This window comes from Buceros rhinoceros, unplaced genomic scaffold (assembly GCF_000710305.1).
Source record: "Buceros rhinoceros silvestris isolate BGI_N320 unplaced genomic scaffold, ASM71030v1 scaffold4145, whole genome shotgun sequence".
Lineage (NCBI taxonomy): Eukaryota > Metazoa > Chordata > Aves > Bucerotiformes > Bucerotidae > Buceros > Buceros rhinoceros.
Genome location: NW_010411019.1, coordinates 44,294 through 58,675, shown reverse-complemented (window position 1 = coordinate 58,675; position 14,382 = coordinate 44,294). Strand labels below are relative to the sequence as shown.

The following is a 14,382-nucleotide window of genomic DNA, read 5'->3' as shown; positions in this document are numbered from 1 at the left end:
AGCTTAGAACACAGGAAACTTGATTCTGCAAGAAAAAGATGAATTGGAAATTAAAACCACATGACTTGTTTAAATCTGAACACTTGACACTGAGTCTGTTTTGGTTAGTTTGTATTTAAAATTCGAGCAATGGCTGCCTCCACTGAAACATTAGCAAAATAAAATTATTTCTAGTATTTCATGTGTTTGGTTTTATTTACAGATGATATGGCAGAACTTCTTCTTGGGGAGTCCAAACTAGAACAATTTTTGAAGGAAAACGCTCTGAAACAAAGTAGTAGTCCACGGGGCCCCCGGCCAAAGCTGACTGAGGTCAGGAAACATCTCACGGCAGCACTTGATAGGGGAAACCTAAAGGTATGTAAGTCAGCCTGAGCAGGAATTATAAAAGCTGACCTTGACTGGAGTGGTCTGCTGATCATGGAGGGGAATGTGGAAAGGGCTTGTGTGGTGGTTTATTATCGTTGCTGTTTCCAGAACATCATCAGCATTATGCTGTTTCATGGCTCTTTGTTTCTTCGTGGATTTTTATTGAGACAAATTTCTCAAATCTTCTTTCATTAGGAGAATAAGAAAATAGTCATTGACCTCTGGGATGCTTAAGTGAAGTACTTACAACCTGTTTTGTGGAAGTTTTTCTTTGGGTATATAACTATATCGTTCTCTGTAAGTAGGAGTGTTAAAAATAACAAAGTACATAACAAATTTCTGTAATAGTCTCTTAAGTATTCAGGAAAAGTTCCTATAATTAGTTATGTTTGTGAGTGTGGAAAGGGATATTAATACTTGAAAGTCATAACCTTTTGATGTTCTTAACCATTCTGGCCCTTCTTCTACTTGACTATTGTTGTAGCTGCTACATCAGCTTCTCTTTTTCATACTCAGTGTCCATCTTTCGAGAGGTGAAAAGGACCTTGCTTTACAGTCATCTGTAATGTTTTGTGTCATGTGATTTGGGAGAATATTGATTTATCTTACTTCATTCCTCCATTAATCCTTTTTCAAGACATTTCTCCTGCCCTGATACTTCGAAATTGTGTGAATTAAATACATAGGCTGTGGAAGATATATCATTAAGTTTTGATGCAGCCTTATTTTCAATGCTGCTTGTGGTGTTGGAAAAAAAATCATTGCAGTGGTTGTAATGATAGGCTGCCTTTAAATAGTTTCATCACCTGTCAAAGCTGGATTCTGACTGAGAGGTATTTCTGGTGCACGTGTAAATAAATATGTGAAAAATATGTGAATATATAAAATAACTGGTAATGCTTTTCAGTAGCTTGGTGGGGTGAGATTTTGTGGATTCACTCCCTACTGCAGGCTTTCCAAATATTACATGAAGACAGAATTTTGTTGGTTTGTTGCTCTGTTACAAGAAATATCCGAAGTTTCTACAGTGAATATATACAGAAAATAGACCAAATAATTATCAGAAAGAATTAGGTGTATTTTCTCAGCACAAAACCCCTTCCTTATTCCTCTTCCTTCTAGCCAGAATTCCTACAAGAAGCAAACCTCATTATGGCCAAATTAAACTATGTGGAAGGCGATTACAAAGAAGCTTTGAACACATATGCCAGAGTTGGAGTTGATGACTTGCAGCTAGCTGCAGTGCCACCATATAGGCTACGGATGATTGCTGAAGCATATTCTACTAAAGGTAAGATTGCTCTTTCCAGTATAATAATGTGGAAATAGATTTTAAGAAGTTAATTAACATCTTGTCTGCAATTAAAGAATTTTTTGGTATTACATATTCATTAGGTTACCTAATATGTCTATACATATTCAAACCTTTCCCCGAATTTTATTATGAGTTCCGAGAAGTCATTTCCATGTGTCCCACCTTGGTCTCCTCCTTCTTGCACTTGCGCAATGCCTCCTGGTGGTAGTGGGCTGGGATCTCGAGATGAAGTAAAGATCCCCTCTTCCTCATGAACTTCTGAACTCGGCTTCTTGCGCATGCTCCCTGGACCCTTGGCGTTTCTCCAAACCACAAAGCCAGTTTTCACCAATTTTAATTGCAAGTTCTTATGCTTATCGGGGATGCACCAGGTGTTATTTTCTGTTGTTATCAGGGGATGTCCATGAGTTACCTCCCCTTTATGCAAAAACCTAAGAAGTACTGTTTCAGCTAAAAGACTGCTATTCTATTAACCCTTAAGCGTTAGTTCCCTGTATCAAACATGCTGGTAGAGTACCACATTTGTAGATAGATAAGATGACGGCATGGCTTCTTTAAATTCAGAGATTTTGCTAGGTTGAGAAGAGTTTCACCTCAATTAATATTCTAACTGTGCTGTCACAAAATCAAATATTTTGATCTATGTGTTTAAAAGTACTTCCATTTGTAAATGTCACAATAACTGTGGCTAGATGCTAAAAGTATTATCATTATTGATGAAAGTTAAAAGTTACAAAAATAGTGCAATTTTGCACTTGATTCACCGTGATGCCTTTTACTGAATGTTGAAATGCTCAACCTAAACTAAATTGCTTAACCAAGTGGCTACTAAATTGAAAAAAATAGTAATAACGTGATAAGATGACTTAAAGCAGTGCTTTTTGCTTTTTTTGTGCACTTTTATTTTTGAATTTTTCTTACATGAATATCTTTTTTTTTTCCATTCAGAAAGTTAATTTTAAACACTATTTTTTTTTCTACTAGTCTAGTATAGGGAAAATTGTAATGCTGTCCTTGTGTCTTAAGGTGGCAGTGCCACTTCAGTTTAGAAAACTCATTAATAGATTGTAAGCTGGGTCAATGCCTTGAGAAAAGTGGCAGTTTGTATGCCACAGGCTTATTAGAATGTGCTGTGTCTAAATGTTTGCTTAGTCTGCTCTGTTTAAGCTTGGGTTTCCTGTGCATATGTACTTTTTATTATGGCAAGAGCAACGTCGAAGTCAGCAAGCACAATTTACGAGATACTTCAATAGCATTCACTGACAACTGGTCAAGGATTGTTTCTAGCATTAGTCTTGGAAGAGTGTGACTGTTTTCCACCAACACAGTCCTCTCTAAACATTAGACAAGTATGAATCATTCTCTATAGCTCTGTCTGGGAAATAAGAGAACTAACTGGCAGCAGAAACGAAAGGATGCTTCCTAAATCTGGGCAATATTTAGATTAAAGTGGGAAGGGAGAACATGGGGAGTTCTTATATATGACGTAAATCTGCCCCGTTCTCTCATACAGCATCTGTGTGGGCTTTTTGGCAATGTCCAGCATGGGTAGGCTTCTGCTCAGCTTTGAGATTTTTGGTTGTGTTTTTTGTTTTGTTTTGTTTTGTTTTTTAAGTCTATGAAGATATCTGTTGAATTTGTCATGTTCTTTCTGTGAAAATGCAATCTTAGACTTGATCAGCTTTAAGTACCTAAATTTGCTTATATCTGCAATGAATCACAGTAATTTAATTGGATCTGGTTGTTTTATGTAACAGTTGAAACATAAAGACATCAATTTTGCAGAAAGGATTAGTATTACTAATTTAACTTAAGGTAAAAATAATTTATTAGAAAATAGTAAAATATGTAGCTTTCCTACCCTGGAAAGATTTGAAGTTCAACTTATTAAAAAATGAAGAGAGAGAATAAAAACCAACATGTCTTTTGCCTAGACATGGTGGGATTTTTTTTGCTTCTGATTTCAAGTTTTATACTTAAACATTGAAATCTGTCATATCAAGCCTGATTTAGTCTTGATCAGACTTCCTTATTTTGGTCACTTCTGCTGGGAGACTGGCTGCAAGTTTACCTGAGCAAGTTGAGCAAACTATTGGGGTTTTTTTGTCCTGTTCAGGTTCAGAGTCATCTGTTTTTGCTACTGTGCTTTCAGATTGAATGGAAGATTAATAAAAATTAATATTCTTTCTTCCCATGGTGGCAGGTTGCGAGAATGTCATTATTGGTGTGTACTAGAACAAGGTAGAAGTCGCAGAGCAGTCTTTAGTATTCAAAGTCTAGATACGTGTAGAGTAATTGACAGCTAAATAGCATATGTTTCTACCCAGTTAGCGTACAGTTAATTCTCACTCTCTTCCCCCTTGCCCTGGAATTTCTTCCTTGTAAGAATGGACTGTAAAACATTTCTGTCTGAATACAGAGTCTCTTCAGAGGTGATTGAAGATCATAGGTATTACCCAACTAAATACAAGTTGTTCTTATGGGGACTTTTCTTTTTGCTTGCAAGCTCAAGGGTAACCTGATTACATAAAGATATTCTGAGTATTTAGATTTTATTTCTTTGGCTGTCATGAACAGAGCACCATGTTATTAAGCAATGAGGGATTGACTATGCTGCCTGCTTGCAAGCATCAGCCTGGCTGCACTGTTCAGTGCAGCAGCCTGTGCAGATGCAGTTAAAGATGCCTGTATTAGTTGCTCCATTTCAATCCAGTTTGGGGTAAATCCAGTTCCAGTGGATTTTCAGTCTCATATGCTATTTTGTAGTGATCTGATACTTATGTACTTACCTCTGACAAAGGCATGGGGCAGATAACTAATGGTCATTTTTAATTGCCTTAAAAATATTCCTCATTTAAGGTGGGACCACCTCTAAGTGTTTACCTTCTCACTCTGGGGTTTCATTGCGTACCTTAGAAGTGCTAGATTGAGTGGGATGCTTGAGTTGACATGTTTCTTCTTCTACAGTTGTTACAGTGTACTTAAATGGACATGTTATGCTGTAACCCTAGACAGTTAACAGTTCAGGATAAGACTTCCATCTTGCTCTTGCTTGTGGAACATACAAAGTATGTCTTTCACCCAGGGAACTACCGGCCTGTCAGTCTGACCTTGGTGCCGAGGAAAGTCATGGAGCTGATCATCTTGAGTTTCATCACTCTGCATGTACAGGACAACCAGGTGATCAGGCTCAGTCAGCATGGGTTCATGAAAGGCAGGTCCTGTTTGACCAGCTTGATCTCCTCCGGTGACAAGGTGACCCACTTAATGGATGAGGGAAGGGCTGTGGATGTTGTCTACTTGGACTTTAGTAAGGCCTTTGGCACCATTTCCCACAGTATTTTCCTGGAGAAACTGGTTACCTATGACTCAGATGAGCGTACTCTTCACTGGATAAAAAACTGTCTGGATGGCCAGGCCCGAAGAGTGGTGGTGAATGGAGTCAAATCTAGTTGGCAGTTGGTCACCAGTGGTGTCCCCCAGGGCTTGGTATTGGGGTCTGTTCTCTTTAATGTCTTTATTAATGATCTGGATGAAGGGGTGGAGTGCACCCTCAGTCACTTTGCAGATGACACCATGTTGGGTGGGTGTGTCGATGCGCTTGAAGGTAGAGAGGCTCTACAGAGGGATCTAGACAGGCTATAGGCCAAACCCTATAGTACAAAGTTCAGTTCAACAAAATATCTGCTGCTGTTCACAGAGAAGTCTTCTATCATAATCCTTATTTTACACGTACCAGACAACATGGAAATAAAAAAAGTGTTTACAACACCCTCTTTAATCATTCTCTGGTTATATCAAAGCTCATCTTTATCACACTGAGGGCAGACCTATGTGAAAGATCTGATACCTTTCACATATATAACAACCCAGAATAGATTTTGTGGTCTATTCTACCCTCTTTGCAAGAAAGGTCTATTCTGCCTCCCTTTGCAAGAAAACTTAGACTTCACAAACATTAGAAACACAAGCACCAGCTCCTTTCTCAGGAGCATGAATTAGATGAAGGAACAGAAAAAGCACTAAATCTCTTTTCCAACCTTGCAGTGCTACAGCAGTGGAACTGCTATAGGACTTCTCTGGTGAAACAGAAAGCCAGTAGGAATGACTTCAGTTCCACTTGAGCCATGGTATATTTAACCTTTGAGTGTCCTAGCAAGGCTAGCTACAAGTCGCAAATCAAACCACATATTGTTTACATAGAGGAAGAAAGGCAGAAGCGTTGCACTAAGAAATGAGAAGCTGGCACTGTGGAAGAACACTGTGAAGAGGAGGATGATGAGTAAATATTTCTTGCATGCAATGCATGAGAATTGTTAACCTCCACCTCAAGATGGTCCCCTTTCATTTTGCGGGAAAAAGACCTCTGCCAGGACAAACTCTTCTGAACAAAATTTGCAGAGCCAGTCTGAACCCTTATTCTCTTACTCTGGGGCTTCTAGCAGGGATGTGGCAGAGAGGATTTGTGTTCCTTTCCCAAAATGACAGGACTAGAGGAAATGGTCTTAAGTTGCATCAGGGGAAATTTAGGTTGGACATCAGGAAAAATTTCTTTACACAGAGGGTCATTATGCGTTGGAACAGGTTGCCCAGGGAGGTGGTGGAGTCCCCATCGCTGGAAGTGTTTAAAAGATGTGTGGATTTGGTGCTGAGGGACATGGTTTAGGGACCCTGGCAGTGCAGGGTGAAAGGCTAGACTCGATCATCTTAAAGGTCTCTTCCAATCAGATGATTCTATGTTTCTATGTTCTTCACAGCAAAGGAAGATTCATCATTTGTGTACAGGTGCAGCGAAGTGCAAAAGTGGGTCCAAGGTCAGGTTCAAGCTAAATTTTCTGAAGTTTTACCTACCGATGGCTAGGAAGGAGGGGAAGAGGAGCAGCAGTATTAACAATTGTGGGGAGGGAAAACGGAATCAGAGCATGGCAGGGGAAGTGAGATCCCCAGACGCTTGCTTGAGTGTGGAGGAGGGTTGTGTGTATTTATATACTTATGTATGTATACACATACATAGATGCGTATATGTGCACATGTATGTATTTATGTGTTAAGAGTGTTAGATGTGACAAAAATCAAAAGAGGAAAATTCTTACTGCCTCTTCAGACTCTCCAGAGAGAGCATATCTGAATGCATTAACCGTCGAGGTTTGTAAACCTCACTGCAAAATGTTCATTAAATTAGGACAGTCTTCATTACAATAGTCCAGAACATGAAATTTAGTCTATTCACACCCCTGCAGTCTTGAGTTTGGAGTAACTGTCATTAAACCAAAGAACTAAAGCCATCTACTGCCTGCAGTGCACTCACAAAGGGTAGCCTCACATTTTTTATTATATAAATGAATTAAATGCACATATATCTTTAAAATAATGCTTTTAAGTCTCTGTGTTCCTTATAGCTTTAGCTGAGGACAGCATATATAGAAGAATATAAGTGAGAGGTGTAATATGGAATGATAGTAAGTCAAGCAAAGGATTCAAAGGCTATCAAACCCAGCAAGGAAGATTAAATGATTGTTATTTTTTTTCTTGGAAATGCCTAGTTAGTGAAATGCTGCTTCAAATCTTCAAAAAAAGCTTCTTGATAGATTTGTCAAAATGAAACATTGAAAAATTTCAACAAAATTCTAAGAAAAATCCTGTCAAATTAACCTTTGAAATCTTTTCAGTTTCCTTTACATGTGGCTCTTTGCCAGCCTGTGTGGGGAATCACAGGGCCTCAGTGCCTGAGCAGTGCTGGAAAGTGATTCCTGTCTGTCCCTCCTCCTAGGGAAAATGTTCAAAATTATTAGTGTGGTGATAAAGGAACTGCTCATGGGCAGTTGTTTATAATGGTGAGCAAAAAAAATGCTTTGGAAAGAAATTCAAGGAGCAGGACAAGTTGTATGGTTTTGGTTTTTTTTTTTTTTTGGCTATTGGTAACTGCTAGTAGTGATGTCTTACACCTTATCTTGACTAGAAGAAGATGCAAGACTGGTCTAGATTAAAAACTGCCTGCTGCTGTGTGCATTAAAGCAGCGGAGAGTAGACTAGCAATGTGAATATGCATATGGCAAAGCCCTGGAAAAAGGCCAGGACTCAGCACTGTTTAGATTTTCCTCATGCAGAAGCTGCAAGGAGGTGGCTGCTGCACAGTATACTGAATGTAGTGTAATTCTGGTAAAATCATAGTTTTGATATTCAATACAGAATTTTCTTAAATTCAAAGATTTACTTGAAGGAATTGAGGTGGGCAATTTTTAAATGTCATAAACAACATAGAAATGAAAAGATGGAGCTTTTCAACTCAGAGGGTCACTTAGTATTTGCAAAAGCATGAGAATACTTCCATGGATCTGTTGGTTAGTTTTCCCCTCACCTGCTTGTCATTACGTTTGACGTGAAAGCAGAGGAGACACCTCCAATAAAACAATTTCCTGTAGGAAATTTCTATGGTTGGGAGCGCCAGCTTATTTCAGAAGGGCGTGATGAGGGAAAGAAAAACAGTCATAAAAGAACAGCATTGTTGAGGAGAAGGGCAAGTTTGCACGACTCTGAGGTAAAGTGTTATCCTGAAAGTAGGTATATGAATGTTGCTGGGGCTGACTCTCTGAACTTACTTTCTTTCCTTCTTTTGTAGTAACACTTCAGATAATAGGTCACAGGAGCAGGTCATACTTTTAATATGAAGTTTTAAGAAGCAATACAGAAAAAAGCAGAACTTTTTTCTTCTGCCACAAATGTAGCTTGGACATTGGTACTGATTATTAGCTCTGCATGAGATTGAGCAAAATCTTATAAAGAATTGTAATAAGACAAATTATGAATCCATAAAGAAGTAATTAAAGACTGTGTATGTCTGCCTTTTTTTTTTGCTTTTTCCTTTTTTACATTAGGCTTGTGTAGCTAGCTCCAACTTTTCCAACTTCCTTCTCTCACAAGACCAATCGGAAAAAATTCTGTGTACACTGTTACCGTACAGAAGCATATATTTAGAAACCATTTTAATAATGACTGAAGCTAATACTCTCCTAAGGATATGGCCTCTGGGAACAGGACAATTAAGTTTCAGCAAGTTTTCAGCAGTATATGGATGAGGTAATATACTGGAAAGCACACATAGGCATAATTCAGATACTGTGCATGGCAGTATCTTCTATGTTTCTAAGCAATTTTTGTTTGCTTATAGAAGCAGAGAGGAGATGCTTGCACAGTGGGATAGAAGCGTTAATTTGGGGAGGTACGACTTGTCAGTAAATCTGAAATAACAAGTATATATTTAACTAGGAAAAGCTAATTGAAATCTTAGGTAACATGATTGTGAGACTGCTGTGTAAGTCAAAAGACATAACTGAGAAATGAATTTATAATACTTGGCATTAAAAATCAGTGAATCTTTCTATAAATGCTTATAGATGAACATACCAATTTACAGGTCTGGTATTTCTTAAAGTCTCAATTTATAAACTCAATTTCAGTAAAGAAGTTGTGTTAATATTTGCTATAATGTATAGATTAGCAGACTACTCCAGGTATCTGTCAAGATGGCTGTGTTGTATTACAATAACAAATTCTTCTTAAATACGTGAGGGATGTTGTCTGTAACTTAGTGACGTGACACAATTGTAGCCTTATTGCTGCAGGCTGGTTTACATCTCATATTGCCTGTTCAAATAACCGTGTTTATATTTAGATAACGTATGTTGAGTAAGGTGAGCCTGTCTTTACTGCTGCTGACCCGTATTCAAATTTAATGTTGCATTTGCCAAGTTAAATGATTGGCTATTAATTAGTTCATTTTACAGAAACATGGAAATACTTGTTACGTTCAGCGGAAGTGTCAGGCGCATGTGAATTGCTACTTTGCAGTTAGCAAAAGGTGCTGTGTTTAATCATATACAGCTGTAATGGGATCTCGTGCACTGCTAGCCTGTGTCAGCAGACACCACGCAGCTCTTCATGGAAGAATGCTAAATGAAAGCTGGTTTGGTAATTATGCCAGTGATCTCTAGCCTCATTAGGCAATGGGTCAAGAACTCAGCTTAAGTTCCGTCCTCCTATATTGCTGTGCAAAAAGTTTGCAGACCATGGGTAGAAAGCCTGTGCCATAGATACTTCAGACCTTGTCTGTTAAAGCTTGTCTTTCCCCATTCTATTTTTATGACTTATGCCCTGCTGAAGCAGAGGCTGAGGGGGTACCCAGGAGTTTGTCCTGCTTTCCTCAGTGCTGCTTTTAGCTCCAGCATTTGAAATCCAAACACTGAATGGAAATAATATGCTGCTTATTAAAATAGAGTTATTTAGTACTTGAGTGTTTTGATGGTGTGGGGGTTTTTTTGTTGTTTGTTTGAGGGTTTTTTGTTATTCTTAGTTTCTTCCAAATCAGAATTTCTTCAGAATCTTGCCTTTCGCAGAGTGAGGGGATGAAAAGAAATGGTGGGCCAAAATTAAAAATTAGTGATTCTGGCCTTTTTTTCTCATGCCACAGAAAGAAACAGAGTCATAGTGGAGCCTGGGTTTTTTCTTCTCAGAGGTGCTTGTGAGAGCAATCCTGACAATTTGCAGCAAATGTATAGATTCTGTAGTTAAACCATCTCCTTTCGCCAGAGCGAACAGCTTCCTTGATGACCACTCTGTATACTGGCGTGTAGCTCTTCTGCTTTGGGAAAGATTTATCAGAGAGAGATTCACTCATTCCAGGATCTACAAAAATTATCAATCCTTTTCTCAGCTTTTATCTTTAGTTTGACTGAACTTTTTCAGCCTCTGTAGGTGGTGCTTGTCTGTCAAAGGGCTGTACTGTAAAGCAAAAATATGCTGGCACATGATTCTTAAATGCATATGTGAGAATACTGACCTCTTCTGTTTAAAAATGTTGTAAAAGTCTACTTTGTACTCTAAAGAAAATGCAAAGATTTGAATGTAATTACATTTAGAGGAAAAGCGTCACCAATCATTTCACAAGTTATCTCTGATGATATTACAAGAAATCCTAAAATATTGTTGTGGTTTTATTGAATTACTTGGTTTAGTAAGTAGATGTTCACTTCAGAAAAGAGATGAGTGTTCCTGTGTTTTTTTTCTTTTCTCTTTTTAACTTTGAGAAACTTCAAGATGCTTAGAAACACTAGTGCAACTAGGGCATTAGAGAAGTTGTACTAATGAAATGACATCGCAGTATGAGCATATGAGATAAAAAGCTGCCTTCAACTCTGGAAAGTTGTGCTTATGTTGCTCTGGGTGTCACCTAGAATGGAATTTCATTCTCTGTAAGGAGTCTGTGTTTAAAAGACTGACTAGCCAGAACAGCTTCCCTTAAATTCAGGTATACTGAGAGAAGGGGGTATTGACCTTTCTGATGCCTTTTCTGGAAAGGCAATTGGGTGTGAAACTATCCATTGAGGAGATCCTGCATCCTGACAGTTGATGGAGACTTTTTGCCCTGTGTCTTGGCATGAGGGGATGAGCAGTAAAAGGTTAAAAGTCAGAGAAATGAATTGTTTGTGTTTCCTTAGTTTGTCTAAAGTAATAGGCAATACCTGCTAAGACATGTATCTAGTTTATTATATTTGCCAGCTCTCTCTTCTTAGTTTTCCTCCTTTCCTTTAGAGTAATTACTTTACAAATACCAACAGGGAATTGAAGAGGGAAAAAATTCATGCTTTGCTTTCTAAAAAAAAATACCTTCAAGCAAGTCACAATCTTTGCTTAAGAACTTTTAGAAGTAAGTTCTTCCCTTCAGTGAGATATGCAGTGTTTGTTCTAAGCTCCGAAATAAACTGTGTGAGTGCCTTGATAGCAGTAACTTGGATTGTTTCAGTTCCTGTTTTAAAGTTACTAATAAATGTTTGCCATAAACATATAAATTGTTTTTTCTAAATATTTAGGTTAATTATGAAGTTTCTTTAAAATGAGATCAAAGGTTTTTTTGTGTTTTCAGTAACACTTACCAGTGCTGCTTTGCACATCATACAGGGAAGTGTAAGTGCTGTATATCCAAACACACTTGGATTTTATTTGTCCATTTAAAGAAAACAAGAAGCAAATCCAGAAATCTTTATCTGTTGATGTGACTCTTTGTCTCTTGCAAAAGCATGTTTACTTACTTAAGTGTAAAATAGTCTTTCACTGTTTTTCCTCTGTCCTTTGATTTGTCTACTGAAGACAGTGCATAAATCATGGGGTCCGTTATTATTTGTGATCTCTAAAATTTATACAGATGAGGTACTGGCTAGCATAATGGAAAATCATCAGGTATCCAGTGCAGTAAATGTGATAGGCTTTGGGTTTTTTTTTAATGGTCTCAGTGGTGGTCTGGGATGGTAGGAGTACTTGATAAAGATCTGAACTGTGCTGTTGATTCCCTTTTGACCTTAAAGTAATTTTCATTTTACTTGGTGTAATGAAACAGAACTGTTAATGAATTGGTTTTCCTACAGAACTTATATGTCTGCTTTTTTTTTATATGGTTTGTAAATGAAAAGTAATTATTGACATTGTCCTTAATGTACAAATGGGTTGTTATCTAAGAATAATCAAATCTACTGCATGGAGACTTCTTAAAAATTGTTAGTGCATTGGTTGTTCTTACTGAGGAATCCCCTTTTTTTCATGTAATGGTCGGTATGTGCATGTGATGGTAGGGTTGGCCTGCTCTTATGACTGTAAAAGATGGAAGAGTTTACTTGGCATAACCCTGGCCACTGATTTCAGACTATAAACACAGGGATGCCCCTTGGAATAAGTGATAAAACTATCTACTGTTTGCTTTCTGAATCTTTTACAAAATACAGGTTAAATTATAAAGTTTTTGAAGATTTTAGTAAAAACCTTTTACAAGTTATCATGTAATTTAAGTAGCAGGCATACTCTTTTCTTGTCCAAATACTGTTTGATGCAGTTCTGCTCTTTTAACAAGCTATTTTCGAATTACTTCACAGAACATACAAGCTTAACTAGTATCGACTCGTGTTCATTTCACTGCTTCTCACTTTTCCCTCAGGAGTCATCTTGCTTGATCTCAGGACTAGATATGTATGAGATAAGTGTCTTCCCAAAATAAAACTGACCCAGTTTGTTGGAAGATTTTACTTGAAGGTGATTTTGCCTGGAAGGGCTTAAACTTAAAAGCCGTCAGTATCAAAGTCAACTTGTGATACCAATTAATGTGATTTTCTTGAGTGCAGAATAAAACAAAATAGCCAGTGAAAGTTAAATAAACCAATAGCTATGATCTTTAAAGCAAATGCAGTAATACTTTGTAGCAGTAATACTTTGTAGCAGTAACATGTACCTCTTTTCTAAATATTCAAAGAGGTTTATAACAGTTAAATTCCTGTGCTTTCTAAGGAGAGTAGCAGAGATTCCTGCCTGGAAGGTGTGGGAACAAGCATAGAGGGGAGAACTGACTTGTCTGAATATACGCTAAAGTCTTCAGCAGATAGTTTACGGTGATGTATTTCTTTGATATTTACATGTTTCTCAGTTCTGTGTGTTACCACTTGTTCTTTTTTCAAGGGCCTAATATAATAAACTCTATGTTAATTAAGACTTTATTCTCTTAGTATTCTTCCAGAGAAGTGGGTAGTATTTTATGTGGTTGATATTGCTATGTTGCTATTTGTGTCTATTTAAAATTAAACAATATTTTAATGTATTTTAATATGTTATTATTTAGATTTCATCTTTATTTAAGAAAAAAATTAAATGAATAGTCTGGGCGGACACTAGTTTTAGGCTGTAACAGAAATTATTTTGTTTTTCAGGGTTTTTTTCTTCTAGTTGATGTTTTCATTTTTAATGCAGTATTAAATGGTAATTATTCCGTGCGTCATCAAAACAAATGAAATGTCCAAACCATCCTGTTAAGTGGTCATTTTAGGATAGTTCTCTTAGTGAACTTCCTGCTCCAGAGCATTGCATGCTTAAAATATACATAATTCCCTGGCTTTGAATAAACATACCAGGAAAAAACAGAGTGAATACTAGTTGCATAATAAAGTTACTTTAAGAAATAGTATTATATACTTCATCAAAGGACACTTAGAGTTTTGTATTTCCTTTCTGCATTACTTAAAGTTCCTGGCAGAGTACTGGCGTGCTTTCACATCTTAAAGAAAATTCTCAGCTAAAGTGAAAGAATTTTAATGTAGTGAGTTTTTCAGATTAAAAAGATTATAGTTGTGTCCATAAAGTATAAAAATAATAAACGCAAGTCAAATCTACAAATAGCTGGTTGAGTAATACGTTTCATTTAGTGGAAGATTACTGTGGGCCGCTGGCTGATCATGTCATGGGAGAGAAGGAGTTGGGAGGATTGATCTGCTTACCAACTATCCGGTGCTTTCAGTCATTTGACATTTTTATGGCAGCTCATTTTTTTGGTCATTTTATGGTTACCTCTAAGTCTGAGATTAAAGGTGTTTGTGTAGGACATTGCAAACTTTCTATCCAGTATTAACCGTACATTTAGATCTTATCAGAGGGTCTGTTGAAGCCTAGCAGGATAACTGACCTTTTTCAATAGTTTATTCTCACTGTTTTCGGGTCTGTGACTTACAGATAACAAATAACCTCATGAATATTTGCTGTTTGATTGAAAAATTGAAAGAAAGGAGATTAGCTTAGACTACTCCGGGCTACTTTCAAATAGAGTTAATTAATAGATATGTTGGGTGAAAACCATAACATGCCAGAAAAATCCAGTGACTGTTGTATTC

At 37.3% G+C, this 14,382-nt stretch overlaps 1 protein-coding gene across 1 annotated transcript in view; it reads left to right on the top strand.

Moving 5' to 3' along the window:
* Window positions 1-207: 207 nt before the first annotated feature.
* TTC7B (tetratricopeptide repeat domain 7B) overlaps window positions 208-14,382 on the top strand; it is a gene marked incomplete at its 3' end in the record, with an annotated part of 52,582 nt that continues 38,407 nt past the window's right edge. The window contains exons 1-2 of the mRNA XM_010135833.1: window positions 208-357; window positions 1,492-1,660. Coding sequence (XP_010134135.1) covers window positions 208-357; window positions 1,492-1,660 — 319 coding nt within the window. The remainder of the gene's footprint in view (window positions 358-1,491; window positions 1,661-14,382) is intronic.